Here is a 13,217-nt window from a genome sequence, read left to right as displayed (position 1 = left end):
TTGGCGTTGGGTACCACTGTATTTTACAGTAAATACTACATGCATGGTAAAGTCAGAATTACCTGACCTGTCATGGGAAGAAAGACTTCACCAAACTGCTTTGTGTATGAATTCTCTTTGATAATGGTTTTTTCATGCTTAACCTGATGGCCAGGAGGAATGAGGAATTCATTGATATCACGAGTTTGCAGTGATTGTCTTCATCTTTCCTATAAAATCTAGGATTCCTTAGAGAAATCACCTTCTGTAGAAAGTGATCAACCTTCCGTAAAAGAGTTTGAAGAAAAAATAGGTAACTATGGTTTTGCACATGTTGTCACAATTAATTGCACGGATTTTTCTTCCTTTTAGAATAGATTGGAAAGTACATTAGGCAATTAATGAGCTCTAAAAACCTAATGAGTAGCTCTCTCTTGCTAATTGTTGCAACTCTGCCATCTGTTTGCCTTCTCTTTCAAAACTTTGATTTTCTGTTGTTTAATCTGAAGGACTGGTGTGATTCCATTTATAAATGGTTCCATGATCAGTGTTGAATTTTTCATTCATTTAGGAAGTTCTAATGGAATGCCCATCTATCTAGGCACTAGTTACAGAGAGGTGCTAAAGTTATACAGACCATGTCTTCACAGAAGGCACTGCAAGAAAGGCTGTTATTCTTAGGAGGCTGGACTAGCTGCCAGCTTTGAAGTAGGAGAAACATAATAGGCTGTACTGTGTTGTGTGTTGAAGAATGAGAAATGTGACACCACAAGAAAGGTATTGTAGCAAGAGGGAACAGCAAGTGTGTGCGTGCATGTTAACCTAACGCGACATCAGGGAGCATCCTGGGAGGTTCTGGAGAGGCAGGATCATGAAAGCACCTATGTGCTACGCAGAGGAGCTGGAACTCCATCATACCCATTTACTCCTCATGGTCGCATTGGGGATGGCTCCTTTAGTCCCATTTTAAGCTGGAGAAACAAAAGTGTTGTATAATGTACCCATGATTCCTCAGTTTAATGCCTAGTTCAGTTGATGGGAGAGAGAAAGAGGGATGGTTGATAGATCTTGGAATGACAGTTTTCTGTAATGGATGTTTGGGGAAACCGGTTTAGGGGAGATGAGTTCAGTTTTAGGCAAATTAAGTTTAATTACCATCCCAACTGGAAATGTCAAATAAACTGCAGGTAAGGGGAGCAACGTGCACCAGCTGAGAGTCTGTGGTTAACGCAGTTGGCATTAAAATGAAGTGCATGTAGGAAAAAAAGATGAGGACTAGGGACAGTTCTCCATCAGTTAAAAGTCAGAAAGAGGAGTTCCTGTCGTGGCTCAGTAGTTAATGAATCCGACTAGAAACCATGAGGTTGGGGGTTTGATCCCTGGCCTTGCTCAGTGCGTTAAGGATCTGGCATTGCCGTGAGCTGTGGTGTAGGTTGCAGACGAGGCTCAGATCTCGAGTTGCTGTGGCTGTGGTGTAGGCCCTGGCTACAGCTCCTAATCGACCCCTAGCCTGGGAACCTCCGTATGCCGCAGGAGCGGCCCAAGAAATGGTAAAAAGACAAAAAAGACAAAAAAAAAATCAGAAAGAAACAGCAAAAGAGATTGAGAAGGACTAGCCAGTGAGGTAGAAGAACCCAGAGCACGAAGTTTCCATTGTGGCTTAGTAGGTTATAAACCCAGCTGGTATCCATGAGGATGCAGGTTCAATCCCTGGCCTCACTCAGTGGGTTAAGGATCCAGTATTGCCATGAGCTGTGGTGTAGGTCTCGGATGCAGCTTGGATCTGGTATTGCTGCAGCTATGGTCTAGGCCGGCAGCTGCAGGTCCTCTTCAGTCCCTAGCCCAGGAACTTCCATATGCCTCAGGTACTGTTGTAAAAGGAAAAAAAAAAAAAGTAGGTTATTTTGAAAGATTGAAGAGAATGAAGATTTTTTTTACATTCTTTGCCTCACTTAGATAATGAATCGTCAAGCTTTTACTTTAAAAAATGAATATTAATCTTTTGCTGTTTGTTTTCATTTCAAATTATAGATGTGTTCCAGATTAAAGAGCCATTTCTCAGGCTAATATAAGTAAATGATTTGGGGAGTTCTCTTGTGCAGCGGATTAAGGACCTGGCATTGTCACAGCAGGAGCTTGGGTTGTTGCTATGGCACAGGTTCAATCCCTGGCCTGGGAATTTCTACATGCCACGGGCATAGCCAAAAAGAAATAGTAAAATAAGTAAATGATTTGAATATTTTCTCCATTTTTCTTTTGTATTTATATGTAATTCTTTCATTTTATGTTTTTAGGATATCTGGAGAAAGAATCCAAAGAGAAAGAGGAGAAAATAAATAAGTTAAAACTAGTTGCTGTGAAGGCAAAGAAAGAACTAGATTCTAGCAGAAAAGAGGTAAGATAAAAATGCAAGATTTAAGAAACATATTTTAGAAAATCAAGTTTTTCTATACATAAAAAAACTGTTATACATTTAAAATAGGCCCAGATTCTACGGGAGGAACTTGAATCTGTTCGCTCAGAAAGGGATCAGTTGTCTACTTCTATGAGAGACCTCATTCAAGGAGCAGAAAGTTATAAGGTAAAAATAGTTATTTTAATAATAAATTATATTTATAACATCTAAGTTAAGAAAAGTACTAGAAGTGTTAAACTCTTGTCCATAATTGCCATGTATTCTTTTAGTAAATCTTTTTTTCCATTTTTTCGTGTAACATATCGTGCTACAATTAAGGTTTTAAGCTATAAATATGCATTTTAAGCTATTGTTTTTTAAAAACTAAATTTCTGTTTCGGATTTCCTAATAAAATCAGTAACAAAAAAAGATGGCTATTGTTACTGTTATTATTTAATAGTCTCCTGGCCAGGTGAATTAATGTGAAAGTTAAAAACCATGTCTAACAAGAAAGTGAAAACATTATTCGGAGGCAGTATGTTTGTGTACCTAAGTAATATGAGATCTATTATTAAAAATATATGACTAGATACTCATATTGCAACAGAACAAAGGGTGGGGAAAAAAATGTATACATGTAAGGATAATTTGATCCCTTTGCTGTACAGTGGGAAAAAATAAATAAATAAATATATGAGTTAAAAATAAGAGAGTACTGGGTGTTTCTGATGTGATGCAGTGGGTTAAGAATCCACCTGCAGCAGCTCGATCCCTGGCCCAGCATAGTGGGTTAAAAGATCTGGCATTGCCGCAGCTGTGGCTCAGATTCAGTCCCCGCCTAGGAACTTCATATGCCCCAGGGGCAGACGTTTAAAAAAAAGAGTGCCATTGTATTTCTTTATGCATTCATTCATTTCGCAGATACTTATACAGCTGGGTGAGTACTGAGTACTAGGGAGATGGTGGCCAGCCAAACAGAGGAAGTTCCTGGCCACTTAGGATTTTAATTCCAGTGGCAACAACAGAAAGCAGACAAAAATACTGTGCAGAAAGTAAAGGTGGGTAGGGAGTAAAGGGTTGGATTTGACTGGGGAAAAAGAAAAAAGTACGAAATTTGAAATATCAAAATATGAAATGCCAAAAAATGAAATTTCAGGAAGAACCTTAATGAGAAAATTTGGTGCTTAAGAAAACTGTGGAACATGTGTAGGATGACTGAATATTATTTGAAATACTAGTTTTTAGTTAGGTTTACAAATCCTCAGACTCAAAATTCTAGGGGTTTTTAAGTGGGGCAGTCTTGGAAAGTAAGCTAGCAAGAATAGCTAATATTTTTTTTAAGAAAATGACATCTTGAGCTAGCAGACGCTAAATTGTAGTACAGTATTGTGCCATAGTTCTGGTGCAAAAATAGGTCAGATGAATTGAACAGAAGACAGATTTCTATGTAACAACAAGCACTTATAGGCCAGATACTCTTTTCCTAAGCACTTGACATGTCTTATCACACTTGATATGTGTGTAATGAGTATGTCACTAACATTGCTGACTTACCAGTAAGCAAGCAGTCTGGGCAAAGGTCACTGAACAGATAACTCAGTAGAGCTCGGGTTGGATTCAAGCAGTCTGGTTCCAGATCTCATCTTTCATGAATTAAACTATGCTACCCCATTAAGCTTAGAGAACAGTGAAGAAGGAATCAGAAAACTGCTTCAAGAAAATCTAGTTAGGAGTTCCCATTGTGGCGTAGTTGAAGCAAATTGGACTAGTATCTGTGAGGATGTGGGTTTGATCACTGCCCTTGCTTAGTGGGTTAAGGGTCCAGTGTTGCTGTGAGCTGCAGTGTAGGCCGGCAAATGCAGCTCCAATTCGACGTCTAGCCTGGGAACTTCCATACGCTGTGGGTGCGGCCCTAAAAAGACAAAAAAAAAAAAGAAAGAAAGAAAGAGAATCTAGTTAGATTTTTACTTTATTCCACACACCAAATGGATGGGTTTTGTCAAAAATGAAAGGAATTTTTTTGGAATTCCCTTTGTGGCTCAGAACCTGACATAGTGTCTGTGAGGGTGCAGGTTCAATCCCTGGCCTCACTCAGTTGGTTAAGGATCCAGCGTTGCTGCAAGCTGTGTTGTAGTTCACAGATGTGGCTCAGATCCAGTGTTGCCATGGCTGTGATGTAGGCTGGCAGTTATGGCTCCAGTTTAACCCCTAGCCTTGGAACTTCCATATGCTATAGGTGCTTTTTTTTCTTGCGTAAAAAGAAAAAAAAATGAAAGTAATTTTTTAAAACGTATGGTAAAATACTTCATTATTTGATCTCTGGGTGTAAAATACTTTTTTAAACTTTCTTTTTTTTTTTGTCTTTTTGCTATTTCTTTGGGCCGCTCCTGCGGCATATGGAGGTTCCCAGGCTAGGGGTCAAATCGGAGCTGTAGCCACTGGCCTACGCCAGAGCCACAGCAATGTGGGATCCCAGCTGCGTCTGCAACCTACACCACAGCTCACGGCAACGCCGGATCGTTAACCCACTGAGCAAGGGCAGGGACCAAACCCACAACCTCATGGTTCCTAGTCAGATTTGTTAACCACTACGCCATGACGGGAACTCCTACTTTTTTAAACTTAAATGCAGTTAAAGAAGTTACAAGGAAAAAGGGAGATTGAACTAGAGAAAATATAAAAATTAACATAGGGAAATATGACAAAGAATTGGTATCCTTAGATATTTCATGAGTCCATTTTTTGAAAACATTTAAATTTATATGGGTTGTCTTTTATGAGCCATTAGGAAACATTTTAATAATCTGTATAATTTATTCTTTTCTTGCAAAGATAGACCAGATATACTGATTTATTTAAAATATATATTTCAAAGGCCTGGGTAAAAAAATAGAAATCCAAGAACTGTGGGACAGCTGTAAAAGATAGAACATTTGTAATGAGAATGCCATAGAAAAAGAGAGAAAGGAACATCGGGAATGTTAGACACAATATGACTGAGAATTTACCCAAATTAATGTCAGATGCCAGTTACAGACCTGGGAAGCTCAGAGAATGCTATGCATATACCTACCAAAAGAACTACACTAAGGCATGTCATTTTCCAACTATGGAAAATCAAAGATAAACAAGCCATAGGGAAGAAAAACACCTTGTTTCTAGAAAAACAAAGATAGGAGTTACATCCAGCTTCTCAGAGACCATAGAAGAAAGAAGAGTGTGGAATGGATTATTTAAAGTATCAAGAGAAAAGAACCAACCAACTTAAAATTATGTGCCCTGCAAAATTATCCTTCAAAAGTGAAGGAGAGGAGTTCCCGTCAGGGCTCAGCAGTTAATGAACCCAACTAACATCCGTGAGGACACGGGTTTGATCCCTGGCCTTGCTCAGTGGGTTAAGGATTTGGTGTTGCCATGAGCTGTGGTATAGGTCGCAGACTTGGCTTGGATCCCTCGTTGCTGTGGCTGTGGCTGGAGCTGGAGGCTACAGCTCCTACTGGACCCCTAGCTCCTATGGGATCCTCTCTGCTGCGGGTGTGGCCCTAAAAAGGCAAAAAGACCCCCCCCCCCGCCAAAAAAAAGTGAAGGAGAAATAAGAGTTTCTCAGGGTGAGAAACTGTGGGAGTTTGTTGCTAGTAGACATGTCTTTCAAGAAATGTTGGCATTCCCATCGTGGCGCAATGGTTAACGAATCTGACTAGGAACCATGAGGTTGCGGGTTCGATCCCTGCCCTTGCTCAGTGGGTTAATGATCCGGCATTGCCGTGAGCTGTGGTATAGGTCGCAGACGCAGCTCGGATCCTGCGTTGCTGTGGCTCTGGTGCAGGCCGGTGGCTACAGCTCCGATTTGACCCCTAGCCTGGGAACCTCCATATGCCGCAGGAGCGGCCCAAGAAATGGCAAAAAGACCAAAAAAAAAAAAAAAGTTAAAAGACATTATTTAGAGAGAAGGTAAATGATCCAGGTCAGACCCAGAAGAGGCAACACGGTATTGGAGTAAGGAGTTCAGCTTAGCCCTGCCCGGCTTCAAGACTCATTGCAAAGCTACAGCAGTCAAAAATGTAAAAGAGCAGCTCCCAGATGGCACAGTGCGTTGAGGATATGGCATTGTCACTGCTGTGGCAGGTTCAGTCCCTGGCCTGGGAACTTCAGCATGCTGTGGGTGTAGCCAAAAAATAAAGTTCAGGAACAGTGATTCTATATATTTTTGAGGATAACCCATGAGGCTGCAATGTAGCATAAAGGTCAGTCTGGGCATTCTGTCCTTGAGTCAGGCCACTGAGGAATGTCAAAGAAAAAAGCATTTAGTTGGTTTTAGAGTCTCTGGAATATAGTGAACATTTTGCCACAAAGGGTGAGACTGTATGTGATATCTTCTCATGGTCTTCCGATAGCACCTCTAGCTTAGCTTAGGCCAGGCCCCAAACAGTTTTCTCATCACAGTTCTCTAGGTGGAGGTAACAGGAGGTGACCAGGTTAAACTCTGTCTCCTCCCTCCTTAAATGTTGTTTGCACTTCAGAAGTTTATCTTTTTTATTCCTTTTTAGAGCCATCCCTGTGGCATATGGAAGTTCGCAGGCTAGGGGTCCAATTGGAGCTGCAGCTGCAGGCCTACACCACAGCCACAGCAACACTGGATCCAAGCCATGTCTGCAACCTACACCACAGCAAGGCCAGGTCCTTAACCCACTGAGCAAGGCCAGGGATCAAACCCTCTTTCTCATGGATACTGGTCGGGTTCTTAACTTGTTGAGCCACAACGGGAACTCTTCAGACATTTATCTTTGACGATTAGGGTATATAACGTGCAGATGCCATATTGTATACATTCAAATCCTCTTCTCCTTTGATGGATCCCCCTCAGTACTGAAAGTCATCTGAATTAGGCTAATTTTATGATAGAATTGCCGTTGAGTGTCCTATCGAGTGTTGAACCCAGGTAAATGTTTCAGGCTCCCCGAGCGAACTCATAAATCTTGTATGAAGATGACCCAGTAATATGGTTTGACTAGTTGAATGATGATAAGATCCTCAATTTAAATCCTTTTGTCTTTTGTTGAAGAATCTTTTATTAGAATACGACAAGCAGTCAGAGCAGTTGGATAAGGAAAAAGAACGTGCTAATAATTTTGAGCATCATGTTGAAGATCTTACTCGACAGTTAAAGAATACGACTTTTCAGGTAATTTTTTTTTCTTTTTCTTTTTCTTTTTTTGGCCTCCCTGCAGCATCTGGATGTTCCTGGGCCAGGGATCAGATCCAAGCCACAGTTGCGACCTATGCCACAGTTGCAACAATGCTGGATCCTTAACCCACTGTGCCAGGCCAGGGATCAAACCTGTGACCTAGCGCTCCCAAGATGCCACTGCTGATCCTGTTACAGGACAGCGGGAACTCCTGACTTTTCAGGTAACTTTAAATTGAGTAAATACATTTATGGGAATTGTAATGTTTCAATTCTAATATTTTTTGTACAAAAAAAAGAAAATTAGTAAATAGTCAGAAACTTAATTTTATTTTCTTTTTCCCACTGTTGGGAAAAGAATAAGAACAAAACTAGCAACCATCCTGTCTTTCTCATTGCTCTAACCTCAGTCCCTCTGGGGGTTTTTTGTTTTTATTTTCATTTTTTATTGTTGCCTTTTCCTCTGTTAGTGCTCCTGGTCTCCTGTAATGTTTGCCAAGTTAGTTTCAAAAGAGATAGTGTTTTTAACTTACTCTTGGTTTTATATTTTCATTCTGTGGAATTGATTTTTTTTTTTTTGTCTTTTTGCTATTTCTTTGGGCCACTCCCGCGGCATATGGAGGTTCCCAGGCTAGGGGTCGAATCGGAGCTGTAGCCGCCGGCCTATGCCAGAGCCACAGCAATGTGGGATCCCAGCTGCGTCTGCAACCTACACCACAGCTCACGGCAACGCCGGATCGTTAACCCACTGAGCAAGGGCAGGGACCGAATCCCGCAACCTCATGGTTCCTAGTCGGATTCGTTAACCACTGCGCCACGACGGGAACTCCTGGAATTGATTTTGAGATCTTCATTTTTTTTATTCTATGCCAGTATTCTCCTTAATGTTGGGTTTTCCTCTTCGGTGTGTCTTTGCTGCATGTTAACAGTAATGACTTGTATGTCGTTTTAGTGCGAAAAGTTAAACTCGGACAATGAAGACCTTCTGGCTCGCATCGAGACTCTGCAATCTAACACCCGGTTGTTAGAAGTGCAGATTTTGGAAGCCCACAAAGCCAAAGCAGTGGCAGACAGAGAGTTAGAAGCCGAAAAACTTCAGAAAGAACAGAAAATAAAGGTAGAAACAGTTCTGTGGGATTAATTCATGTTATACGGTGATGTTTTTATCCCAGTACTTAAGTGAAGGAAAGACTTGCTAATGAGTAGCACCTGTTAACACAGCACAGTTTCTTAATTCCTTAGTGTATGCCAGCTATGAATTTGAGAATCCAAATCTGATTTGGGATTGTCTATTTTTTAAATATGGAAAGATTTCCAAACTTTCTGTATTTCCTATGTTAGATGGATTTTATGGCCCCTCACAAATACTTTTTTTAATGTCGACTGGCTTGGGGTGGGGTGGTGCTTTTGTTTTTAATTTTAGGAGCATGCCAGTTCTATAAGTGAACTTGAAGAACTTCAGCTACAACTTCAGAAGGAAAAGAAACAACTTCAGAAAACCATGCAAGAATTAGAGCTGGTTAGAAAGGTAAAATAATGCAACAGACTCAACCACTGGTAACAATATTCACATTGTTAAACTATTTTCTAGAAAACACGGAAAAGAAATATTTCAAAAACAAGGTTATTTGTGGTACTGAAATACTCCTTTGCAAATTATTTGCCTTCAGATACTGAAATTTTAACTTAGTTCTATGAGTGCCTGTCTCTCAGAAGGCTCACAAGAAGAATCTAGGCTCACAAATTATTAGACTTTGGTTTGCTGTTTATTTTTTGTCCATGATTATTAATTATTGTATGACGTGAGATCTAAGGTTGAAAGACGAAGTTTGCATTGCACTTAGAGCTCTGGCTAATTTTGCTCTACTTTTTCAAAGATGAGGGCAAAAATAAAGGTACTATAATAAGCAAGAGCCCCACCAGAGTAGATTGGCCAATTACAGTTAGTAAAAATTGTAATGAAATACAATGAAATAGAAAAATTAAACTATTACAAAAATATTTTATGACTTTTCAAACTAGAACATGTCCAACTTCTGGTTTCTTCATTAATGTGTGATAATAGAACCATTGTGTTCCTGTGGCAGCTTTTAGAAATTTTTTTTTTTTCTTTTTATAGCCATACCTGCAGCATATGGAAGTTCTCAGGCTAGGGGTCGAATCAGAGCTGCAGCTGCCAGCCTACACCACGGCCACAGTGACACTGGATCCCAGCCACATTTGTGACCTACACTGCAGCTTGCTGCAACTCCAGATCCTTAACCAGTAATCGAGGCCAGGGATCGAACCTTTATCCTCACGGAAACAGCTTAACCTGCTGAGCCACAATGGGAACACCCATCCTTTTAGAATGGGAGTTTTTAAATAAAAAGTGGGGGGTTTTTTGTTGTTATTGTTGTTGTTTTGTCTTTTTAGGGACACACTCTCAGCATATGGAGGTTCCCAGGCCAGGGGTCGAATCAGAGCTTCAGCTGCCAGCCTACACCATAGCCACAGCAATGCCAGATCTGAGCTGCATCTGCAACCTCTACCACAGCTCTCGGCAATGCCAGATCCTTAACCCACTGAGCAAGGCCAGAGATCAAACCTTTGTCCTCATGGATGCTAATCACATTGGCGTTCCTGTCATGGCTCAGTGGAAACAAATAAAAAGTTTTAATAATTTTGAAGTTTTAAATAAAAATTTTAAAATGCAATTTTAAATAAAATTAATGTTTTAAATAAAATTTAAAAGTTTTAATTAAAATTAATGTTTTAATTAAAAATTTTAAAAGTCTTAATAAAGAAAAACTTTTAAATAAACTTTTTATAGAAAAAATTTTTAAATAAAATTAACTCAGCTGGCATTATGTAGACCTTTTCTTTATAATACATGCAGGATGCGCAACAAACCACATTGATGAACATGGAGATTGCTGATTATGAGCGTTTGATGAAAGAACTAAATCAAAAATTAGCTAATAAAAACAGCAAGATAGAAGATTTGGAGCAAGAAATAAAAATTCAGAAACAGAAGCAAGAAACCCTACAAGAAGAAATGAGTGAGTAAAAGAAGATCCACTCTAGCTCGCGGTCCATCCACCTTCCCCGAGGACAGGGTTGGGGAGCACGCTGGCCGCTGGTCGCCCAGCCTTTGGCTGCCAGCCCTATGTCCACAGGGGTGGGAGGGAGACACATGAGTGACCCAGGGCCAGAGAGGGCTGAGAGATCAGTGTCAGGGCCGTGGACGGTCGGTGAGGGCGTCATGGATTCCTTCCCCTGAGGATTCCCAGCTGGTCCTGGGCCATGATTTGCTGATTGTCAGCAGAGCGTGATAATTGAAGAAGCAGTAAGATCTTTCTTTGTGAGGTGATTCTGTTCCATTTTGTCTGTAAAATCATTTCTGATGTAGGCGTCTAGAGCTACAAATATCCCTGTAGCCACTCCTTCAGCTACATCTAACAAATTAATGTGTTTTTATTTTAATTCAGCTCAAAGTATTTTTAAATTTCCTTTGAATTTCTTCTTTGACCCATGGTTTTTTGGTTTTTTTTTTTTAATTTTATCGAAGTATAGTTGACTTACAAAGTTCTGTTAATTTCAGATGTACAGCAGAGTAAATCAGTTATGCATATACGCATATCCATATGTCCATTCCTTTTCAGATTCTTTTTCCATATAGGTTATCACACAGTATTGAGTAGATTTCCTTGTGCTCTACAGTAGGTCCTTGTTACCCATCTAGTTTATGTGTAGTAGTGTGTTTATGTCAATCCCAACCTCCTAATTTATCCTACCCCCACCATGTTTCCCCCTTGGAAACCGTAAGTTTGGTTTCAAAATCTTTAAGCCTGTTTTCTAAGTTTTTTTGTATCGTTTTTATTAGATTCTATATATTAGTGGTATCATATGATATTTGTTGTTCTCTGACTTACTTCCTTTAGTATGATAATCTCTAGGTCCACCCATGTTGCTACAGATAGTATTATTTTGTCCTTTTTATGGCTGAGTTGTATTCCATTGTATATATGTGCCACATCTTAATCCATTCATCTGTTGGTGGACATCTAGGTTTTTTCCATGTCTTGGCTATTGTGAATAGTGCTGCAGTGAGCATTGGGTGCATGTATCTTTTCAAATTATGATTTTCTCTGGATATATCCCTAGGAGTAGGATTGCTAGATCATGTGATAATTCTATATTTAGTTTTCTGAGGTACCTCCATACTGTTTTCCATAGTGGTTGTACCAATTTACATTCTCACTGACAGTGAAGGAGGGTTCCCTTTTCTCCACACCCTCTCCAGCATTTGTTATTTGTGGACTTACTAATGATGGCCATTCTGACTAGTATGAGGTGGTACCTCATAGTAGTTTTGATTTGTATTTCTCTAATAATTAGTGATGTTGAACATCTTTTCATGGTTTTTTGGGGGGGGGCCATCTGTCTCCTTTGGGGAAATGTGTTTAGGTCTCGTCACCATTTTTTAATTCAGTTGTTTGGTTTTTTGGTATAAAGTTGTATGAGATGTTTGTATATTTTTGAGATTAATCCCTTGTCAGTTGCTTTGTTTGCAAAGATTTTTTCCCATTCTATGGATTGTCTTCATTTTGTTTATGGTTTCCTTTGCTTTAAGTTTAATTAGATCCCATTTGTTTATTTTTGGTTTTATTTTCATTGCTCTAGGAGGTGGATCAGACCTGTGGTTTTTTTAATTCCTAATAATTAAAAGAGTTCTCAGATATCTATTAATGATTTCTAACTTAATTCCTACTCTGCATGATTTTAGTCCTTTTAAATTTATTGAGTTTTGTTTTATGGCCCAGAATACACTTCCTTTTGGCAGATGTTCTCCACACTTGAAAACGACGTGTTAGACCACACTAGTTGTTGGATAGAGCAGTGTAGCTAACGTCAACCAGATTAAGTCAGTTGGTATTGTTCAAGTCTTGTATGTCCTTAACAATTTTCCTGCTGCTGTTCTGCCAAGTACTGAGAGAGACACATTGACTTCTCTGACCCTGCTTTTCCACGGCTGTGTGTTTCATCTGCTGTCAGTCTTCTTCCAGGCCCTTGCCCTCCCACCTGCACACTTACCTCTTGGAATTCTTCTTAATCTTAAAGGTTTGCTGTTCTAGGAAATCTTCCTTGTCCTATTCAAATATGACCTGGTGAACCTTTAGCCAACGTGGATCCCCATAGCCTTTTCTATTGATTTTTTTTTTTTTTTTTTGGCTGCACCCATGGCATATGGAAGTTCCCAGGCTAGGGATCAAATTGGAGCTACAGCTGCCAGCCTACACCACAGCCATAGCAACACAGGATCTGAGCCGTGTCTGCAACGTACACCACAGCTTACGGCAACACCAGATCTTTAACCACTGGGTGAGGCCAGGGATGGAACCTGCATCCTCAAGGTTACTAGTCGGATTTGTTTGCAGTGTGCCACATAGAGAATTCCTGTATTTTTTTTTTTAATTTATATTTCGCTGTGCATTGTCACATTATCCAGGTGTTATCCACTAATTCCATCATGTATTCTTGGAGCTCAGAAACTTACTGTGTCTTGCCTGTCATAATTGCTGGAGCACTTAAAGTCTTTGTATATAATTTGTGCTTTGTACAGTCTTTTCAGGCATGGGTAAATAGTTGCCAGGAAATAACTAATGATAACATAT

The 13,217-nt window shown here is 39.9% G+C and overlaps 1 protein-coding gene across 1 annotated transcript in view; it reads left to right on the top strand.

The window, feature by feature from the left end:
* The window catches only part of GCC2 (GRIP and coiled-coil domain containing 2), a 41,204-nt gene that overhangs the window by 10,702 nt on the left and 17,285 nt on the right, over window positions 1–13,217 (top strand). The window contains 7 exon segments of the mRNA XM_047781298.1: window positions 223–292; window positions 2,274–2,374; window positions 2,462–2,560; window positions 7,438–7,557; window positions 8,513–8,677; window positions 8,984–9,088; window positions 10,439–10,601. Coding sequence (XP_047637254.1) covers window positions 223–292; window positions 2,274–2,374; window positions 2,462–2,560; window positions 7,438–7,557; window positions 8,513–8,677; window positions 8,984–9,088; window positions 10,439–10,601 — 823 coding nt within the window.

The sequence above is a fragment of the Phacochoerus africanus genome, chromosome 5, assembly GCF_016906955.1.
Source record: "Phacochoerus africanus isolate WHEZ1 chromosome 5, ROS_Pafr_v1, whole genome shotgun sequence".
NCBI lineage: Eukaryota > Metazoa > Chordata > Mammalia > Artiodactyla > Suidae > Phacochoerus > Phacochoerus africanus.
Note: the sequence above shows the minus strand (reverse complement) of the source record. Positions and strands in the feature narration are given on the sequence as shown.